General features: G+C 37.1%; 1 protein-coding gene across 1 annotated transcript in view; it reads left to right on the top strand.

Moving 5' to 3' along the window:
- Positions 1–8,311: 8,311 nt before the first annotated feature.
- LOC126095275 (sodium channel and clathrin linker 1-like) overlaps positions 8,312–23,460 on the top strand; it is a 106,955-nt gene continuing 91,806 nt past the window's right edge. The window contains exons 1-2 of the mRNA XM_049910033.1: positions 8,312–8,614; positions 19,284–19,332. Of these exons, the coding sequence (XP_049765990.1) occupies positions 8,529–8,614; positions 19,284–19,332 (135 nt within the window). The 5' untranslated portion in view covers positions 8,312–8,528. The remainder of the gene's footprint in view (positions 8,615–19,283; positions 19,333–23,460) is intronic.

Genomic DNA, 23,460 nt, shown 5'->3' on the forward strand with positions numbered 1-23,460 from the left:
CGCTTGCTAGGTGGTAGCTTTAAATCGGCCGCGGTCCATTAGTACATGTCGGACCCGCGTGTCGCCACTGTCAGTGATCGCAGACCGAGAGCCACCACACGGCAGGTCTTGAGAGACTTACTAGCACTCGCCCAGTTGTACGGACGACTTTGCTAGCGACTACACTGACGAAGCCTTTCTCTCATTTGCCGAGAGATAGTTAGAATAGCCTTCAGCTAAGTCCATGGCTACGACCTAGCAAGGCGCCATTAACCATATCTAGAGACAGTCTCACTTGTATCATCAAGAATGCTGTATACAAATGATGGATTAAAGTTAAGTATTCCAGCAGCTACGTACTTTTCTTATAGCATTCATTACGTATCCTGTTTCAGACCTAAAGCAAGCCTGCGTGTGTAAACGTGTGCCTTTCGGTTACCCGTCACTGTGGACTGGCTGTCTTGTCAGTCCACAACAGACATTGCGCATGCGCTGCTCAGCGTGCGCGTTCATAACAGCTCTGTGCGCTGCGCTTCGCACCCTCCACGGTGAAAGCTTGGCGTATCGATATCAGGTCAATTTTCATCTTAGTGCAGATAACTACATCAACTACGAAGTTTCTCTATAGCAGGATTCCAAGCAGAGTTTAGCTGATAACCACTATCTCGATTGATGAGAGTCTCGTTGTCAGACCATCTTATTTCCACAGACTCATTGATAATCGAACTCCAAAAGTTTGATGTATAGGCCAAAATTTTTTGTTGTTGTAATTCATGGAATGGTCTGCGGAAATATAATGTTTGGCGATTGCGGACTTGGTGGGTTGGAGAAGGCGAGTATGCCGTTGGTGTTCCACAATGTGTTCCTGCACAGTTCGCGTTGTTTGCCCTATATATGATTTGCCGCATTCACACGGAATTTTGTAAACATCTGATTTAAGCAGGCCCAGGTCGTCTTTAACAGATCCCACCAGTGACGAAGGAGGGCGAAAGATGACTCTCACTTGATACTTTCTCAATATTCTGCCTATCTGTGAAGAAATATTCCCAATAAATGGTAGATAAGCAATCGATCTGAAGGCCTCTTCCTCTTCCTTGTTCCGTCGTTTGTAGGTCTTCATTACTCTGTTCACTTGCCTAGGTGAAAAGCCATTCTTCAGAAATACTTTTTGCAGGTGTTCCAGATCCGCTTGAAAACTGTCGGCGTCAGAGATGGTATGGGCATGGTCGATCAAGGTTTTGAGAATGCCCATTGGTTGTGCTGGATGGTAGCAACTAGCAGCTTGTAGATACAGGTCTGTATGAGTGGGCTTTCTTTACACCGAGTGACCAAGTATGCTATCACTCTTCTGTCACACCAAGACGTCTAAAAATGGCAGACAACCATCTTTTTCTATCTCCATTGTAAACTTTATGTTTTCATGTATGGAGTTCATGTGACGTAAAAATTCTTGGAGACGGTCCAGACCATGAGGCCACACTATAAAAGTATCATCAACGTATCGCCAAAATACTGTCGGTTTAAAAGTGGCAGAGTCGAGTGCTCTCTCCTCAAAATCTTCCATAAAAAGATTGGCCACCAGGGGAGACAAAGGACTCCCCATGGTGACACCATCAGATTGTTCGTAAAATTCAGTGTTAAATATAAAATATGTAGAGGAGAGAGTGTGCTCAAACAATGCTGTAATGTCTGCACCAAACATATTGCCAATGAGATGTAGTGAGTCCACCAGAGGCACCTTTGTGAAAAGTGAAACCACATCAAGACTGACCAATAAGTCGTTACTATGCAGTTGTAGTGACTGAAGTCGGCTGATAAAATCACCAGAATTCTTTATGTGATGTACACACTTGCCTATCATTGGTTTGAGCAAAGATGCCAAGGATTTGGCTAGGTCGTAGGTGGCTGCTCCAATGTTACTCACAAATGGATGTAATGGCACATTTTCCTTGTGGATCTTAGGCAGTCCATATAGCCTAGGTGGAACTGAACTGTTTGGTTTCAGTCTCTTGATGACCTCCTTCGGTAGAGAACTGTTTGATAAAAGTTCTGCTCTTTTTCGCGCCACTCGGCTCGTGGGATCCTTATCGATGTTGCGATACACTGAGTCACATAATAAAACATTGATCTTATTAATATAGTCATCCCTTGGTATGAGGACAGTAGCGTTTCCTTTGTCAGACTTTAAGACTACTGTATCCACATCTGCTCGTAAGTTACGGAGGGCTATCCTCTCCTTGGGCGAGATGTTACTCTTCATTGCTGCAACTCTGGTCAATACACGGCAAGACTCTCAATGAACTTCCTCCCCTTCATCTGTATAAAGACGGCATACAGCTTCTTCAATGGCACTGATGAAATCCATTAGTGGCGGGGAAACAGGTGTGGGAGCAAATTCAGTCCTTTTGCTAGCACAGACACAGTCGCGTCATCTAAAGTTTTCTCTGTCAAATTAACAACAGATCGTCGAGTTGGAACTTCCTGCTGCATCTGTTTAGAAAGTCTGTCAATCTTGACAGTTTGCCTCGTCACAGCTTTATCATGGCTCCAGTTTGCCCATACATCAAACTTTTGGAGTTCGATTATGAATGAGTCTGTGGAAATAAGATTGTCTGACAACGAGACTCTCATCAATCGAGATAGCGGTTATCAGCTAAACTCTGCTTGGAGTCCTGTTATAGAGAGACTTCATAGTTGACGTAGTTATCTGCACAAAGATGAAAATCGACCTGATATCGATACGCCAAGCTTTCACTGTGGAGGGCGCGAAGCGCAGCGCACGGAGCTGTTATGAACGTGACCACTGAGCAGCGCATCCGCAATGTCACCTCAGTATGGCTTTAAATAGCGGAGCTCAGTGCGTACTCGCCAGTACTACAATAGTGGCACTCACCTGAAGATGGCCAGAAGACTCTGTGCCGAAATATCGTGGCAGGACATTACTGATATCCGGGAGTTCTCCCGTGTTTTTATGGACTATCTTCAGAATTTCTAAAATAATTGGGGAAATAGCAGCTAAAGAATTATTCAACTTAGTGAGACTGTAAGCATACCATATTTGTAGGTATCTTAAGTGTTTCAGTTAGGTGGATTGAACAATGATGTGCTGTATGGTGGAGCTAATGGGAATGGAATGCTCAAGTTGTTTTTCCTGTAATTATTGCCTAGTTTTGGAGGATTCATGAAGATGTGTCAGTGGTTACAACAGAAGATGATTGAGATGTGGGTGAAGAGATTGATGGGATGAGTGTCAAGGAAGGCAGTGTCACGAGCACATTAGATTAAGTTCACCAGAGGTGTGGTTTTTAGATGTTTGCTTTAGATAGAAGGTAGAGGGGTGGGTGTCTGGGGAGAGGTAGGGTAATGGATAACACTCATATTGTTGTTATAGATATAGGTGAAGGAGATCATCACCTGCAGAGAAACTGTGACAGAAGCCATATGATCTGATGGGAAGGAAGATGTATCTAGAGACAAAGCATTTCAGCACCTTGATGTAGACTGAGGTACGCCTAATGGATTGGTATGAAGAGAGCTGTTAGATTGTTGGCAAAGGAGAATTATTGAGTTTAGAGTATGCTTGTTTACAGGCCCAGTATCTTTTTATATTGGGTAAATTATGCATATGTCTCTGTTATTGGTAGTAGCATTTTAGGGTGTCCTAATCATGAGTGTTGAGGAAAGAGTAGTAGATTTGGCATGACTGTCTGCTCTATCATAACGGAATATTGTCAAATGATCTTTCACAAATTCCAGAGAAATTCTGGTTGTACATAATGCCAGTTAGTGCACTAGAGTTTTGCCCCATCACTCCCAAACTGAACTGAAATTTAGTGTATCAAAGCAAAAGCTGAACTTCGTTTCCAATGTTCCTTTACACAGGAAAACCCAGGAGCATCAGTCCAACTTAATCCTCATACCACTGAAAAGATTTACTGTCAGTGGTGTTGAGAAACAGCTGAAATTTTTAAAATTGAGAAAAGCCCCAGGGCCCAATGGAATCCCTGTCAGATTCTATGCTGAATTTGTGACTGAGCTAGCCCCTCTTCTAACTATAGCTTATTGTAGATCCTTTGAACAACAAACCACAGTAGAATTGATCCACTAAACCTGATATCAAATTGTAGAATTTTAGAACATATTCTGAACATAGACATAATGAGGTAACTCTAACAGAAGACCTCCTCCATGCTAACCAGGTTGGATTCCAAAAACATCAATCACACGAAGCTCAACTCACACTTTTCTCACATGACATACTGAAAGTTTTGCATCAAGGCAATCAGCCAGATGCAGTATTTCTTGGTTTCCAAAAAGCATTTGATTCAGTGCCACATCCATGCTTATTGTCACAATTATGATCATATAGGGCACCAAGTGAAATTTGTGATTGGATTGAGGGTTTTTCAGTAGGGAGTATGCAGCGTGTTATCTTGGATGAAAGTCATCCTCAGATGTAGGAGTAGCATCAGTGACAGCTTACTTCAAAATTTGAAGGACCAAAATTAAGTGAAGAATCTAGAGATATTCTTCAGCCCCCTATGTATTGCCCTTATGTATTGCTGCTCATGTTGTATATTAATGACTTTGCAGATGATATTAATAGTAACTTCAGACTTTTTGCAGATGACACAGTTATTTGTAGTGAAACACTACCTGAAAGAAACTGCATAAATATTCAGTGAGATCTTAATAAGATTTCAAAATGATGCAGAGATTGACAACTTGCTTTAAATGTTCTGAAATGTTGAACTGTGTACCCCACAGAATGAAGAAGCATAGTATCCTATGACTATAATATCAATGAGTCACAGTTGGAACCAGCCAACTCCAATAAATTCTTGGGTGTAACATTCCGTAGTGCTATGAAATGGAATGATCACATAGGCTCTATTGTGGGTAAAACAGATGGTAGACTTCGGTTTGTTGGTAGAATACCGGGAAAATGCAATAACAAATCACTCATGAAACCCATTCTGGAATATTGCTGAAATGTACGGGACCCATTCCAAATAGGATTAGCAGGGAAAATCGAATGTACACAGAGAAAGGTAACAAAAATGGCCACAGGTTGTTTGACCCATGGGAGAATGTCACAGAGAGGCAAGAAACTGAACTGGAAGACTCTTGAAGCTGGAAGTAAACTATCCTGAGAAAACCTATTTATAAAGTTTCAATAACTGGCTTTAAATGAATCTACTACAACCAACCATGGATCATTCTTATAGACATCATGAGGACAAGGTCAACTAATTACAGCACACACAGGCATTTAAACAATCATTCTCTCCGCTGTCAACATGTGAATGGAACAGGAAGAAACCCTAATAACTGGTAAAGTGGGACGTACACTCTGCCACATACCTCACAGTGATTTGCACAGTACAGAAGTAGATGTAGATGTCAAGAGTTTGTACAGAGAAGGTTGATGTGGGTAGATGGGATGAGTGAGTATTTGTATAGTAGCTTAAATTGAGGTTTGCTGTAGAACAGAATCAATATTAGTTATGTCTTCAGGATTTTAGTTTCTTATCTGTGTGTGGATGATGATGATAATGATGTCTGGTTCGTGGGGCTCTCAACTGCTTGGTTATCAACGCCGGTACAAATTCCCAACCTTTGTTCAGTCCAATCTCGCCACTTTCATGAATGATGATGAAATGACGAGGACAATACAAACACCCAGTCATCTCAAGGCAGGTGAAAATCCCTGATCCCACCAGGAATTGAACCCAGGACCCCGTGCTCGGGAAGCAAGAATGCGACTGCGAGACCAAGAGCTGCGGACCGTGTGCGGCTGTACTGCTGGTAGGCATTTGAGTTGGCATGATTGTAATTGTGGATTTGTTTGGGAGGGAAGTTATGGGATCAGTTTTGTTCGTATGGAGAGCTGCCGAGGATTGAAAGGTGGATTGATTCATGATTACTTCTAATCAGATCAAGGACATCTTTATTTATGTGTCTATTTTTGTTAGCAGATGCTATTACTATATCAGGTGTGGCAGGGAAGAGATACACGGTCTTCTGCAAGGAAGGCAGTAAACTGCTAAGTTCAGCTGAGCAGTGACTACTGATTTTGAGGTTGGTGGAAACAATGTGCGGGGGGGGGGGGGGGGGGGGGGGGGGGGGGTGATATTGGTCAAAATTGAAGTAGAATTTATATAGGATGGGATGGCTCATACAAATATACTGTGTGTGTCTCCTAAAAAACGACAATCACATTTTCCCAGGAGTTTTGTGAGATATTTGCAATTTTGTTTTTGCAGTATGTATATGGAGTCAACCCAAACAAGTACTGCTCATCTATTGATTTGTTTCTTGTAACAAACAAAAGTTTTTAAAGTGAAATTTTATATTTAGATTTATTTATTACCATCTTTAAGCATTAACAAATGCGGTTAATGACATCGTAAGCGTGCACGAGCTCTTACATATACAATTACATAAATAACATATGTGATGTAAAAAGATATTTTAGATCATTATTGTCTACCAAAATATGAAATTATCCATCATACTGTACATGATATAGGCCTACCCAATATATTCACATAAATAAGTTGGATTTAAATGAAACTACAATAACGTTAGGATCATCTTTAGGGCATATTTTGAACTCTTCTATTGTATAAAATGCTTTTTTCACAAAGCCATTTCCTCATGACACTTCCAAACATACTCAGCGACGCATTGCATGTCTGTACTGACAACATGTACCTGTAGCTTTCTTGAGTTTTCTTAAGTTTACTGACTGTGATATCAGTCTTTTGTTTTATGTATATATTACGTTGATGAGCAGATTGTCATAATTTGTGACTGTGCTGGTATTCTTTTGTATGTATTAGACAAATTATATAAAAAGGGACTTACCTGTTTGTTTTTTTTCAGTTTTTTGAAATGTTGTCGACGAGACTCATTATTTCTGGCTCCACAAATGGATTCGACTGCCTTCTTATGCCAACCAAGAACTTTTTTTGACTGCAGGGTAATTCTCCCATAACAAAATGGCATATGTCAGGTGGGTGGGGAAATAGCATCGTATGCATTCAGCAATTAACTTATCACTAACACAAGACCTTAGTTGACCTAACAAATATATCACAAGTGCTAACTTAGCACAGATACAATAGGCTCTTCCATATTAATTTCAAGTAAAGATGGCACCTGAATGGTTTAGCTGAAGCAAAATCACTTCTATTATCATTAATACATACGCTAAAGAAGGAATTTACAGTTTTTCATGATTAATACTCAATTCATTGACTTGGAACTACTTATTGGCTGCTCTGAGATGCTCCCTACTTTCCTTCTTTAATGTTCATAAGTCTTTCCCAGCTGTAACAAAACTGGTATCATCTACATAGAGTATGGATTTACACAACATAGAGTTGGAAAAGTCACTTAAATATATTACAAAGAGTAAAGTTCCAAAAACAGATCCTTGTGGCACACACTGCATGATATCCAAGACATTTGACCTCATACACCCATTCCATAGAGAAGACTCATATTTAACAATATGTGTTAATACGCGCTGCAAAACATGAGTAATAACCAACGGAAATGTTGAAAAGCCTGAATTGGCAGATTCATGAAGAAAGAAACAAATTACCCAGTGAGAGCTTACTTCACAATTTCTAGGACAAATACTAAGTAAAGAATCTAAAGATATTCTTCAGCCACCTTTGTTTTGCTCGTATAGGAACACTGACGATAAAATTAAAATTATTACAGCACTTACAGAGACATTTAACCACATGTTCCTCCCGCATTCCATACTGAGTGTTTTTCTTATTTAATTTGCATCCAGAAACTGAACACAATTCAATTCTTTGGGACACGGACGATGTTCTCAAGCACACAAAAGGCGTGACATCTCAAATCAAATGTATCACTGAAACTTTTACGATAAGCGATGCTCTAATGCCAAAGAGAAGTTTCGTGAGTCCGTTTAATATGCGACGCACAGGTTTGAAAACCGAAAAACTCAATACTTCGGTACGAAATTCATTTTGAATATTACCGCTACGAAGTACCACAGTGCAGTGAGCGGACTGCAGAGACGTCTATTGGTCCGCGCTTGCTGCCTTTCTTTTGTCAATCAGCGCTTGTGCCTGTCTCTCTTGGCGGGCGGGTCGTAAGAATTACGCTGAGTTTGCGCCGCAAATGTCAGTTCTATTTCGAAATACAAAAGGAAAATTTTTGGACAGGTAGTTGAGCGGTCTGTTTAAGACCAAGGCGACCAATCGCTACTATTACCAAATTGATATGAGTTGTTATCGTCATGAAAACAGTCTTGTCATTTGCCCATATTGTTACCATGGTAACACGAAGTAACTGTTGCGTCTCAAAACACATAAATTAAATGAAACAGTAGTGCGGTGAAGTACTTTGGGACATGCGACAATGCCTTGTGCTGTTTGGGTGATGTGTGATATTGAGCGCGATTGTAATGTGGTTGATTTATGAAATTAGAGCTGAACTTTGGAATAAACCAATGAGTTGTCGATATCAACCCGTGCACAGCTTTGGACTGTTGCTAAAGAAAAATGAGTATTTTAACAAAGTATGACAAAGATAACATTAAATCTAAAAGTTCAGTGGAAATAACGGATGAAGCGAATGTGAAAGATGAGTACGTTATTAGTGTTATTTTGTCCTGTATCTGTTTCAACACTTTTTAGTTTTGTGTAGACAGAGGGTAATGCAACGATTTTGAGCTCCCGGGCACGTTTATTTATGATCCGTTAATTACCCTCTGCTTGGCTTGTCAAACTATTCCAGTTCTGACCGTTTACAGTAGTACTAGTTCTCAGAATGAAAAGATAGTGAACGAGTTATTCGTAACATCAATATTTAAATCTGACACTACAACCAAAATTTCAGCCCACGAGGGGGGAGGGCTGTTACATTACTTTATGTTTATATTACATTAGTCGTATTCTATAGATACCATGCAGAGAGTGGCCTTGGGATGTGGAAAGAAAACGGAAATGTACATTTAATTTTATTTCTTTATTTATTTACACAAGTAAAAATTTATTCCAGATTGTGGGATACAGAACAACGCCGTAAAGATACAGATTATTTCAGCTAATACATAAATTTTTGCATTACCCACAAGAGAGTTTGCACTACTTGCAGTAGCTGCACTGTCTTGTTCTAAGTCTCTTGTATCTCAACTATTCTAAAAATTCTACTTCTAAATAGAAGCAATGATCCAATAAGAATGCCCTTAGGCTTTTACAAAAGGATGTGATTGGCGATACGGTTTTAATCTTATATGAAAGACTATTGTAAATTTGTATACCACTGTTTGTTGTGAAGTTTTGTAGGCTGATGTCTTTATTGACAGGATATGAGGCTTTTACTATTGTCTTGTATCATGCTTATGGAGATTAACATTTTCATTTATGTCTTTGAAATTCATTGTGACGTACTTACATATTTCTTGGTTGTACATACAGAGAAGCTAGAGAATTGTAAACTTTTGAATGAGGTGTTTGCAGGAATCTGTTTGTTGAACATGTTGCACTGCTCTTACAGTTCTTTTATGGGTTAAGAAAAATGAAAATGAGCATATGGCATTGTTGGTTAGGAGGCCCCATCCAGGGAACTTCAGCCGCTGAGGGCAAGTCTTAGTACAGTCAACGCCACATTGGGCAACTTGTGTTCCGGTGACGAGGATGACACGCAGTCCATGAGTGGAGAAAATCTCCAGCCTGGCTGGGAATTGAATCTGGGTCCGTCGCATACGAGGCAAGCACATTACCACTGAGCTAAGCAGGTGGACTGGTTTAGGAAAATCAGTGAACTATGTGGTGCATTACCCCAGAATATAATTCTGTAAAGTAGGATGCTAAGGAATTGAGCAAAGTAGGCAATATGGGCAGTGCTTAAACTTGCTTTAACAGAGAGTAATTATAGACTATAACATATTTTATTTAGTGTTCCATTTATTTAGTTTATTTGTGTGTGCCACTTGAAGTTATTTTGAAGCCATATGCCTAAAAACTTTGTATCCAGAGAAGATAAAATTTGGTTGGAGTTTATTGCCACATTGGTGTTGCATGTGTCATTTTTTGAACAGAAGTTCAGAATTTTTTTGCGTTTATTGGTAGTTTATAGCCCCCAAAAGATCTGTTTAAATGTGCTGTAGTTTTATCTACAACTGCTTGTAGTCGACTTGCGATGGTTCCTGCAATAAGGATGCATGTTTCATCTGCAAAAGCAGTATTTACTTGTGACTCAATGTTTAGGTCTAAATCATTTATATACAGGAGAAAGAGGGTTAGCCCAGGATTGTTCCCTGAGGGACTCTTTTCTTTTTTCTTCTCTCACTCTGAGAAACGTATCCTAGTATTTTCCTGTAGTTCATGTTTTTTTTGTATTTTATGTTCCTGCTTGTCAAGTATAATATGAATCATTTTAGCGTTGTACCTCGCCATATACTTGAAGCTTGCTGAACAGTATTTTGTGGTTGAATATGTCAAAGGCTTTACTTAAGTCTGAAAAATGCCATTGGCACTTTGTTTTCTGTTCATTGTTTGCAGGACGTTGTGTATAAAATAATTGATGGCACTAGTTGTTAATTTATTTTTCATGAATCCATTCTGAATATCTGTGAGAGTTTCATTTTTCTCTAAAAATTTCATTAACCTATTATGCACCACTTTTTCTATTATTTTACTGAAGCCTGATAATAAGGCAATTGGTCTAAAGTTTTCTATATTTGATTTGTCTTCTTTCTTATGAATAGGGACCACTTAAGCAATTTGTAAACAGTCTGAAAATGTGCCTGTCAGAAGAGGTGAATTGACTGCATATTCAAAAGGCATTGAAATGTTTGTAATACATTGCTTTACAGTGCAGTTGGGAGTACCGTCAATTCCTGATGATGTTTTCTTAAGAGTTTTGCAACATGGATGGTTACGTCTGGAGTTCTTCCACAGACATAGATTGAAGAGGAACATGATCACACTTTGTTTTTCTGTATCTTTCTAGTGTCAGGTTTGCCTCTAACTATTAAATTATGTGTGACATCTGCATAGTAACACCTGAAAAGATTTGTGCTGTGTTGGGGATTATCATTACTCTCTTATTCTCATGGTTCAGAATGATATGTTCTATTTTAGGGTACACTTCTCGAACATTTCGTTGGTGTCATACATTCGTAAAACTTCGTAACACATCTCTCCTGATAATAGGGAACTGAATGTTTCTATATTATGTGTGTTGAAATTTCTTGCTGTTACAGTTATTTTGTAGTTCTGAATGGGCAGCAAGTATCTTTGGAGGGTAACAACTGGTAACAACTTGAGTTTCATGATCACTAAGGCTTTACTTATACATCTTACATTATAGTTTGTATCCAGAAATATCTGATTTAGGGTTATATAAGAAATAGGAATAGGACATTTTCAGACAGTGTGGTTTTGAATGTGGAAAACAGGTTTGATCTGCTGTCACAGCTGGAAACTGATGAGCCACAAATAGATGTAGGAGTAGACAGGACAAAACAAACTTTCAAAAAGTGTTTGACAAGTAAGAAGTCAGAAAAAGCAAGTTAGGTAGTTCACATGATAGAGGTGTTGGCCAACTGTTGCAGGATGTACTAGGGTCAGATTACCAGGTCACAAGCTTTTTTAAACCTAGTGCAAGTCTGGGTCAGGTGATAGAGGATGTAGGTTCACTTTGTAAAGACTTCACAAAGGAAGACACCATGGTAATAGTAGGTGGGGCAGGCAACAGCGTACATAGGAACCGAAATTATTCAATTGAGAGTGACCCGGTGAAGATAGCTTCAGCAACGAGACATACTGGTGTTGGTCGTGTGTCTGTTATGAGTCTCCATGACCGGGCTCTTTTAAACTCTTCTGTTAGGAGAGTTAATTTAGAGGTGGAACCGCTGCTTGGAACGGGCATGAGGTCTCATGTCGGTGTGGTTCCTGTTGACTCTTTCAGCAGGTGGGACTATTCTAGGCATGGCCTTCACCTCAACAGCAAAGGGAAGGGAAAACTGTGTGGGCTAAGCTAATAGCAAATAACTTATGGGGGGGGGGGGGGGGGGGTGCTGTGTCACAAGTGGTAAAGTACCAGTGGTTACAAGTGACAGATCAGCAGTTTTTTTAGGGTAGGAAGGGCAGAAACAAAAGTTGTTCAGAAACAGGATGAAAATGACATTCACATTGATAAAACAGGCAGCCAGAAAGCAAATTTTTATATACACAATTCAGGCAGATAGCCTCTGATTGCAACTAAAGATACTCAATAATTGGCTGGAAAATTCGGTTCATCCAGTTGTAATCCAGCCAGTGCACAAAATCAGCTATCATTATTGCATCAGAATATCCGAGGACTAAGGGGTAAGCTTAAAGATTTGCTTATTTGTGTTGAAGAATTAGCAAACCAGTTGATATAATCTGTCTCTCTGAACATCATGTGACCACTGGTACAGAGATGTTAAAGGATTCAAGTTAGCTTCTTATTTCTGTAGAGGAAATATGGAGACTGGAGTTGTCATATTTGTCAGAAACTGTTTTGATGTCAAGAATATTGATATTAATAAATTTTGCTCAGAGCAGCACTTAGAAGCTTGTGCAACAGAAGTAGTATTTCATAGTAAGTCCTTTATAATAGTAGATACATACAGATCTCCTTCGGGAAATTTCTTTCATAAATTCAATTTCTTCATAAAAAATCTGGAAGCTCTGCTATCCCACTTCATGGCAAAAAATAAGGAAATAGTGGTTGCTGGAGATTTTAATGTGGATTTATTGGAAAGCTCTGTCAGTGAACAATTATTTCATTAATAAAGTTCATTAATGAAGTTGCCTCCACGTTTGAGAATTGTTTTCCCTGTTTTCCCCTGAAGGTAACTCAACTCACACACAAGTCAAAAAATAAACCATGGATTACACAAGGAATAAAGATATCATGTGAGACAAAAATGAGACTCTATCTACTATCTAGGAACAGCTCTGAGGTTAGAATTGTAATGCATTACAAAGAATACTGCAAAATATTGAAGCAAATAATCCAGAAATCGAAGCAGCTTTATTATGAGAAAAGGATAATTACATCAGGTAACAAAATAAAAACTGTATGGGATATTGTGAAGACAGAGACAGGTGGGGCCAAAAAGGAAGAGGAAAAGATGGCTCTAAAAATAAATGAAACTTTGGTAACAAGTACCGTTAGTGTTGCAAACCTCTTAAACAACTACTTCATTTCTGTTACTGACAGGTTGGGGTTATCAGGTTCGGTCAACAGTGCAATGGAGTATCTGAGACCAGTCTTTAAAAGTAACTTTAGTAAAATGGAAATGACACATCTCCCAAAGAAGTAGCATCCATCATAAAATCCTTAAAAATCTGAGTATTCCAGTGGGTATGATAACATATCAACAAAGTTAATCAAAGAGTGCTCATGAGAATTAAGTTCTATCTTAAGTTATTTGTGTAATCAATCCCTTATCAGCGGAACATTTCCAGACTGGCTAAAATATCCTGAAGTCAAGACTCTATACAAGAAAGAGGATAAAGATTTACCATCAGACTATTGACCAATTTCACTTTTGCTGGCTTTCTCAAAAGTATTTGAAAGGTTGTGGTCAAGTGTCTTCCTTAAGCATCTGACGGCAAACGATACATTGTCCAAGTCACAGTTCGATTTCTGAAGGGTCCTGATATAGAGAAAGCTATTTACAATTACACTAAGAATGTACTTAATGCATTAGATAATAAATTAGAGGCTACTGGTATTTTCTGTGACCTGTGAAAAACCTTGACTGTGTGTAGCACACCATTCTCTTAAGTAAATTAGAATATTGCCGTGTCACTGGCAGTGCTGCAAAATGGTTTGAGTCTTATCTAACTAACAGGAAACAAAGGTTGTTGTTGCAAAATACTGGTGCAGTAAGCAGTCAGTTTTCATCTGACTGGGAATTAATTACATGTGGTGTTCCTCAAGGTTTCATTTTAAGTCCATTGCTTTTTCTTGTGTATATTAAAGACCTCTTATCTCTTACATTGTCAGATGCTAAGTTTGTTTTGTTTGCAGATGATATAAACATTGCAATAAGTAGCAAGTCAAGTACAGATTATGAAAAGAGCTGCTAATCAAATTTTCACTGACATTAATAAGTGGTTTAAAGCTAATTCTTTGTCATTAAACTTTGAGAAGACCCACTATATGCAGTTCAGAACCTGTAAGAGATTTCCTTCCAGCCTGAGTATAACATATGAAGACATGCAGATCAAAGAGGTTGAAAGTGTTACATTTCTGGGATTACAACTCGATAATAAATTCAGTTGGGAAGGGTATACCACAGAATTGCTTAAGCACCTAAACAAGTTTGTATTTGTCATGAAAATGATGTCAGATGTAGGAGATAAAAATATAAAAAAGACTTGTATACTTTGCTTACTTTCATTCTATTATGTTGTATGGTATCATATTCTGGGGCAACTAATCAAACCTAGCAAAAGTTTTAGAGTGCAAAAGCATGTAATAAGAATAATTTATGGTGTAAATTCAAGAACATCTTGTAAAAACCTCTTCAAGGAACTGTGTATTCTAACCACTGCTTCTCAGTATATTTATTCCTTAATGAAATTTGTTGCAAGTAATATGTCTCTGTTTCCAACCAATAGCTCAATACATAGTATCAATACTAGGAATAAGAAGAATCTACATAAAGTCCTAAAATCACTTGCCTGGGTCCAAAAAGGGGTCCAATATTCAGGAACACATATTTTTAATAAATTGCCAGTAACCATTAAAAACTTCGTTTCAGATAAAGCACAATTTAAACAGAGTTTGAAAGACTTTTTGATAGGCAACTCTTTCTACTCCGTAGATGAATATCTTAACAGAGACTGTTCAGTCAGCTTAAGTAAAAATATCTGTTAGATTTCAGTTTTGACATCACTTTGTCACAACAGTCAAGATTAGGTATCTTGCGTATGATAAATTTATTAATAGTGGATGACAGTGTTTCATTCTGACAGTGTGTTAATTCTGTAAATATTAGCTGTCCCAGTTTACTGCATTGTATTAGCTTATTTTCTACTATCTCCTGACAAACGATCGGGGTAGTAAGTATTATATTCAAATGTTTTATGCTTTTATGTCATATTTTCTGACATGTTCCACACCCATGAGAATATCTCATTTTTTGGGTCTATGGAACGAAAACTGAATCATGCTTTTATGTCATATTTTCTGACATGTTCCACACCCATGAGAATATCTCATTTTTTGGGTCTATGGAACGAAAACTGAATCTAATCTCATCTAAAAAGGGCACTGGCAGTAGTTTATGTGATTTTTGTTGGGGTTCTTTTAAGTTAAAAGTATTTGTAGTGTTGAGCAGTAGCTCTTTTCTTTTGCTGGTTCCAAAAAAATCAATCTTTAAGTCCCCACTAAGCACTTTTAATTTCCGATCTAGACAGAGCAAAAAATTTCTTATCTAGATGGTGCCTGTTTAGTACACATTCAAACTAATTCAGGTATAACTCAGAATTTCCCATTGGGGAGCTTACATAAATGCTACAGCTGTATTTGTCTCAATGACTTCAGTGAGTGCCAGCTCATATTTGCCTTGGGATGCTGAAACTTATTAATGTATTTATGTTTTAGACCTTTTGTGATGAAAATTACAGTACCTCCATTCTTATAACTGCTTCTACAGAAATAATTTGCTTTTATAGAAAAGGATACAATTTAGTCAGTATTTAGCCAGTGTTGCTGCAATATGTTTGATTACCGGTACTGATTTTTACATTAACATTAGAGTTCCCTAAGGGCATTTTTATTACACAACTAACCTCATCCTTGCTTGGTAAGGATCTATCCATAAAAAACCATGTGTGTGGGAAATAAGTGAAACAATGTTACATTACTTATTACAGTGCTACATTATTTACATGGAATTTAATGTGCCCTGGTTGATTGTTGAATACATGTGTATCTGACTCCTTTCTGTATTAATGTTAACCTGTAGAGATCCTTGTAGAGATTTTTTTTGGTCCTGGTGTTACATTCATGCTTTACACTATTTATTTTTATGAAAAGTGAAATATTTGTAATGTCTAAAGATATTAATCAATGTATGTAGTGTGCAGTAAGTGTCAAAATACCCAGTTTTTTGAAGAGGCCTCTTCAGGATGTTCTTGAATTAACACCAAACATAATTCTCATAACACACCTCTGTATTTTGAAAATAATAAATTATACCTGTTACTTCAGTTTCTTCAGAAAATGATTCAATGAATCATTATTGACCAATTTCACTTTTTCCAGCTTTCTCAAAAATATTTGAAAAGGTTGTGTTCAAGTGTCTCCTGAAGCATCTGAATGCAAATAATATATTGTCCAAGTCACAGTTTGGGTTTCTTAAAGGTTCTGATATAGAGAAAGCTATTTACACTTACACTGAGAAGGTACTTAATGCATTAGATAATAAATTAGAGGCTACTGGTATTTTCTGTGACCTGCGAAAAGCCTTGACTGTGTGAAGCACACCATTCTCTTAAGTAAATTAGAATATTGCCGTGTCACTGGCAGTGCTGCAAAATGGTTTGAGTCTTATCTAACTAACAGGAAACAAAGGTTGTTGTTGCGAAATACTAGTGCAGTAAGCAGTCAGTTTTCATCTGACTGGGAATTAATTACATGTGGTGTTCCTCAGGGTTCCATCTTAGGTCCATTGTTTTTTATTGTGTCACTGTCATTAAACTTCGAAAAGACCCAGTACATGCAGTTCAGAACATGTAACATATTGCCATCCAGCATATCTATAACATATGAAGACATGCAGATCCAAAGAGGTTGACAGTGTTAAATTTCTAGGATTACAACTCGATAATAAATTCATTTGGGAAGGGCATACCACAGAATTGCTTAAGCACCTAAACAAGTCTGTATTTGCAGCAAGAATGATGTCAGATGTAGGAGATATAAATATAAAAAAAAATATGCACACTTCGCTTACTCTCATTGTATTATGTCATACAGGATCATATTCTGGGGTAACTCATCAAACTGAGCAAAAGTTTTTACCATGCAAAAGAGTGTAAATTCAAGAACATCATGTAGAAACCTGTTGAAGGAACTTTGTTTTCTAACCAAACTTCTAGGTATATCTGTTCCTTAATTAAATTTGTTGCAAGTAATATATCTCTTTATTTATTTATTTGTCCATATAAATCTCTTTTTAAGTACATATATTGTACACAGGATATTGAACAGAAAACCTTTTTAAGTATTGGTTTTTCAAATGTCAAACATACATTTTATAAATTTTTATGACAAATTGGATCCATACAGTTAATAATTACAAATTTTTGAAATATTGTATATTTATAACTTATTTCTACAATTAAAGATACAAATTACATTTTTTCTTGCGTAAGATACTGTGAGTGAATGTTTCCAACCAGTAGCTCAATACATAGTATCAATACTAAGAATAAGAATAATCTACATAAAGACTTACCTTTTCCAAAAAGGGATCCAATATTAAAGAACACACGTTTTCAATAAATTACCAGCAGCCATTAAAAACTTGGTTTCAGATAAAGCACAGTTTAAACAGAGTTTGAAAGACATTTTGAGGGGCGACTCCTTCTACTCTATAGATGAATATCTTGACAGAGACTGGTAGGCCAGCTTCGGCAAAAATGACTGTTAGATTTCTATTTTGACAGCACTTGGTCACAACAGTCAAGATTAGGTATTTTGTGTATGATAAATGTATTAATAGCGCATAACAATATTTCATTCTGACAGCATATTAATTCTGTAAATATTAGCTATTACAGTTTACCGTATTGTAGTCACCTATTTTGACAATGTCCTGACAAATGATCAGGATAGTAAGTATTATATTCAAATGTTTTATGTTTTTTTTATGTTATACTTTCTGACATGTTTCACACCCAATGAGAATCATCTCATTTTTTGAGTCTATGGAACGAAAACTGTATCTAATCTAATCTAATAATAGAGAATGGAAATATGCAGAATAAATCATTTTCTTCATTTTTAACTTTCCTACAGCAGTGATCATACCTACTGCAAACATAGCTGAACCAAGGCGCTTTATTAATTCTAGGCATTGTATTTATCAGCTGAGGTAGTGATGCGTCTGTAGTAATGCTCTCCATTTCTTGAATTTCATTGTTTGAGAAACTCATATTTGTAGTTTGTGGCATTCTGTGTGAAGTATTGGGCTGTGTGTATTAAGTCTTGTTAAGATTCAGTGATAATCTGTTTTTCTTAAGCCTTGTTAAGATTCAGTGATAGTCCATTTTCCATGAACCACTGTTCACATTTTCAAATATTTCATTACCTGCTTTTTCAGGAAGGGGGTGATATTATTTTTTTTATTTCTGTGCTTGTATCATTTGCAAAATTTGTAAAATTTGCATCTTCTGAAATGGCAAAACAAATTTAAATTAAGTTATCAGAAACAACAGTGGACCCAAAATTGAACTTTATGGCACTTCATATCTGATTGCTTCAAATTCTGAGAGCCTATTATTATGTGATTGACATGGACTATCACATTGTAACCCAAAGGAGCCCATAAGCTGTAAAAAATAGTCTACTCAAACATTGAAATACAAGAAGTAGAATGTTAATTATTTAGAACCACAGATTCTACTACATTTGTAGTACACTTGATTACTGCTATAGATGATTTAAAAATGATGAAACTAGTTTATTCTGTATGTTTCCACTCAATTCAGAATTACATAATAATTTTCGGGAGAAACTCATCTTGATGTTAGTTGTGGACATAACATGGATTAAAATGAGTCTCTACAAAGATTTCAAGGAGAAAACTGTGATGCCTGAAAGAAGTCAGATAGATGGATACACATGCGTTCAACTATCAGCCAGGACATATAAAGTAATAATAAAATAAAATAAAATGTCTTGTGGATAATGCGATGAACTAAAAATTTGAATTAATAACTTTTATTTTGGGCAATTTTTGCTGCTCCATCCAAGATTCAACAGTATCATCACACAAACTTTTACAGACAATGTTTTAAGTTTTTTATAATTACCACCAACATTGTAATACAACAATATTTCATAATTTTATGTCATTACATTATATTCTGCTTTAATAAAATGAACACATTTGACTTCTTTTCACCTCCCAGAGTGTCGTCTCTGTGAGATCCATGGAATATGGCTAGTGTAAAGTACTGAATGTGTTGGTTTATCTCTGTAAATACAGTAGGAGATGAAAGAAGCAACCACTGAAACATTTCTTGTAATTATTACAGATATTATAAAGAATATCTCGAACTGCAGCTGCAAGTGGCTGTGTGTAAGGTAAGGAGCATGCCTTTTGAAACATGCAAACTGTTTGATGGCTTAGTTATTTGCATGTTGCATGGATCATAGTTGAGACTCTTGCTATGACGTGGAATGAGTTAGTATTTTAATTGTAGAACGCTTCCCAGTGAATAGTATGGCAACATTCCGACCAGTTGTATGGTTGTCTTAAGCAATTTTTTTAAATGTTATAAATATAATTTCTTGAATTCCGAAAAGCATTTGACTCAGTACCACACCCATAGCTACTGTCAAAAGCATGATTATATCGGGTATCAAATGAGATTTGTGATTGGACTGAGGACTTTTTGGTAGGAAGGCTGTTTCTTGGATGGAGAGTCATCATCAGACGTAGAAGTAACTTTGGATGTGCCCCAGGGAATTATGTTGGGATCCTTGCTGTTCATGTCATATGTTAATGACCTTGCAGACACTATTAATAGTAACTTCAGACTTTTTGCAGATGATGCAGTTATCTGTAATGAAGTACTGTCTGAAAGAAGCTGCATAAATAATCAGTCAGAACTTGGTAAGGTTTCAAAGTGGTGCAAAGATTGGCAACTGGCTTTAAATGTGCAAAACTGTAAAATTGTGCACTCCACAAAACGAAAAAACATAGTTTCCTATGACTGTAACATCAGTCACTTACAAAACACTCATCCAATCAGTTCTAGAATTTGCTCAAGTGAATGTGACCAAATAGAACTAACAGGGGGTTTGAACATATGGAGAGAAGGGCAGCACGAATGGGTTCAAGTTTGTTTGATCTGTGGGAGTGTGTCATGGAGATACTGAAGAAACTGAACTGAAAGACTTGAAGATAGATGTAAACTATCCTGAGAAGGTCTACTAACAAAATGTCAAGAACCGCCTGTAAAAGATGACTCTAGGAATATTACAGCCCCCTACCTGTGGCTCATATGGGATCGTGAGGATAAAATAAGAATAATTACAGCACACACAGAGCCATTCAAACAATTATTTTTCCCACACACTGTACGTCAATGGAATGAGAGGAAACCATAATAACTGGAACAACAGGACATACCTTCTGCCATGCACTTCACAGCGGTTTTCAGAGTGTAAATGTAGACGTATATCAGAAGTTTTCTTTTTGAATTCTATCCTGTCCTATCCAGCATAGCCACTTCAAAGTGAAATTGTGTTGGTTGTCATTTTTGCTTTCTATTTTCAAACACCCAGCCCTCGAGTGAAGAAACTCTCAAGTCCTGCTGGGAATCAAACCTGAGATCTTGTGATCTAGAAGCATCAACGCTAACCACTACTGGATGAACTGCTGACTGTGTCTTAATAAATTGTGGTTAGTGGAAACACCAGCAAAAGTTACATATTGAAACCTCCTTGCATTCTTCAGTATGCCATGGATGTAAACCTCAGGTTTCGCTATTGATCAGTTTCTTTATGACAGCATATATTTGGCTTTTACATCCATTTGCTTCACCAGCTCACAACCAGATTTTCACTTTTTAACCTAACCTTATTCACAGTAAATATTATGGTGTAAAACATGTGAATGGAGTAAATGTTTGCAGAGACTTAATGTGCTGGTCCTTTACAGGTTTGTATTCAGTTGTTTATAAATATCATCAGAATTTTGGTCCAGGTCAGATGTTTCCCACACTTTTGATTGTTTTTTCCGCAGTAATTTTTTCATCATTACAGCATTAAACAATTATTTATTTTTATTTCTATGCAGTTTATTTCTGTGGATGCTTGGTTCATAAGGCTGTGCTTGTTAAGTTAATGTGTATGTAATATCAAATTCATATGATATTACTCATAAAATATTTTGTGAGTAGAGAATTATGTCAACATATTCACTCTTCAACCCACTGTGAAGTGCATGCCGTGCATTAAAAATAATATAAATGTAGGCAGTAGGAAGAATGTTTAAGCATTACAGTAACAGAATTGAAGGTATATGTACCACAGCCTTTGTATTCCCCCACAGGAATGAAGTTATAAGAGCGGAACTATTTGTAACCAGCCATGAAAATAATAAATTAAAAAGGCTTAGATGTGAAATAATTTTTAAAAAAGTATTAGTGTTCTCGTATACCTTTGTACAAAAATGGTGGTGGTCAGACACTTGTTTGTGATACATAAATTCAGATTGATCTGCATGTGCAGCCAAGGGCATTAACATGCCACTTCTAGCATTCCAGGAGGCGAACATGTTCTAGATCAAATCCGCTTCATGGATTAACAATCAGGGATGGCGAGCCGTCAACTCTGAATGTGGTCTTTACATCATTTCCCACATCCAACTAAGTAAATACTGAGCTGGTACCCACATCCCACCTCAGATACACACTACACAAAGATGTAGAAAACATTCTCCCACTCGAACATGAGATTACTCTAAACGCAGACAGATGGGCTACATAAAATCCATTCTGGGGGGGAGTGGTGGCATCAGGAAGGCAATCCAGACACCATCACTACCATTTACAAAACCCATACAACTATGGCAACCCCATAGAGAAATGGAAAAAGGCAAGAAGGAAAAAGAAGAAGAAGAGACAGATTGAGATTAATAGCAACAAATCAAACGGAAATGTCAAATCTCACATTGAAAGATGTTATTTGATTAACCATCACTGTAGGACAGAGGAATAGTGAATCTTTTAGAAAGTGGTAGAACAGATTAATTCGGTTAAAACATTCCATAAATCATACATCCAGTTTTATTGGTTACAGAGATAAGTTTTCATTATGCATGTTGGTATTCCAGTTGCTATGGGTTTAGCAACTGATTGTCATATTGGATTTGAAGTTCAAATTGCTATGGGTTTAGCAACTGATTGTGATTTTTGATTTGAAGTTCAAATTGTAAATTTGTTTTAGAGTTTAAATAACTGAAATTTTGAACTGTGATTGTGATTATGATTTGTTGGCCAATTCTACTGTATCATTTAACCATATTGCATATATTTACGAATGATAAGTATGCCAGTGTAGTATTTGTGTAAGAGTTTTGTAATGGAAACACTGATACAGCTTGTAGGGAATATGGTAGACCAGGGAAAAACAAGAATTTGGCATGTGAAAAAATCTCTGGCTCATGTGCCGTAGCTCACTTGCCTGTCTGCACGATTCCCACACTGCTACGCCATGGAAGATGGGGAAACTACAAAAGTGTTGCATTGAAATGGCAATACAGTTGCACTGCATATGAATTTGTTAATATTTTTGAACAACACAGCTCACAAACGAAACAAACTTTCAGTATTATTTAATTATTTTTGGTGTGCTGAAGATGTCTTATAATTTTTGTCTGGTACACAAAGTTGGCATATGGACAGCTGTAGACAATTTCACTGATTCTCTCACTCAGTTTGCCATGCACTTGTGATTTATTTAGTGTCATAATTGAAAAAAGCCTCAAATGCACATATGTTGATCGAAATATTTTATCATGTTTGCGACCTCATTAATGAGATGTGGAAATTCTTCCTGAGGAAAAAAATTTTAATGTTAGAGAATTTGTCTTTTAAATGAAAATTACATTTGTAAAAATATTGCGAAAAGAAAAGTTGCTACTCACCATATAGTGGAGATGCTGAGTGGCAGATAGGCACAACAAAAAGATTGTCACAAATATAACTTTCGGCCATTAAGGCCAGTAGCACAGACGCACACACACAAGACTGCAGTCTCAGGCAATTGAGGCCAGTTGTTAGGTATTTTGACAATCTCGTGACATATGGTCAAGGAAGTGCGTATTTATACAAATGTTTTTTATGTTATACTTTCTGACAAGTTCCACACCCATGAGAAACTTCTCAATTTTGGATCTCGGGAATGAAGACTGAATCTATTCTAATCTAATCGAAAGTAATTGATCAGTTTCATCTGCTCATGCAAAGAAGCACTTTCAACTGAAATGGCAAATTGTCTTAAAAAGAGGTGTAAGATTGGCAGTGCTTTCATCGTCACAATGAATTCTTCAAACGTCATGTTTTCTTTAATGCCAGTGAGCTTAGGGAAATGGACATTATCTTTGGTCAGAATTTGTCTCTTCCACTTATTGTCTTTTGTCAGAATTTGTCTCTTCCACATTTCAATTTTCTTTTCAAAGGTATCAGATGAGAAATAAGCTGT

The sequence above is a fragment of the Schistocerca cancellata genome, chromosome 8 (genome assembly GCF_023864275.1).
Source record: "Schistocerca cancellata isolate TAMUIC-IGC-003103 chromosome 8, iqSchCanc2.1, whole genome shotgun sequence".
Lineage (NCBI taxonomy): Eukaryota > Metazoa > Arthropoda > Insecta > Orthoptera > Acrididae > Schistocerca > Schistocerca cancellata.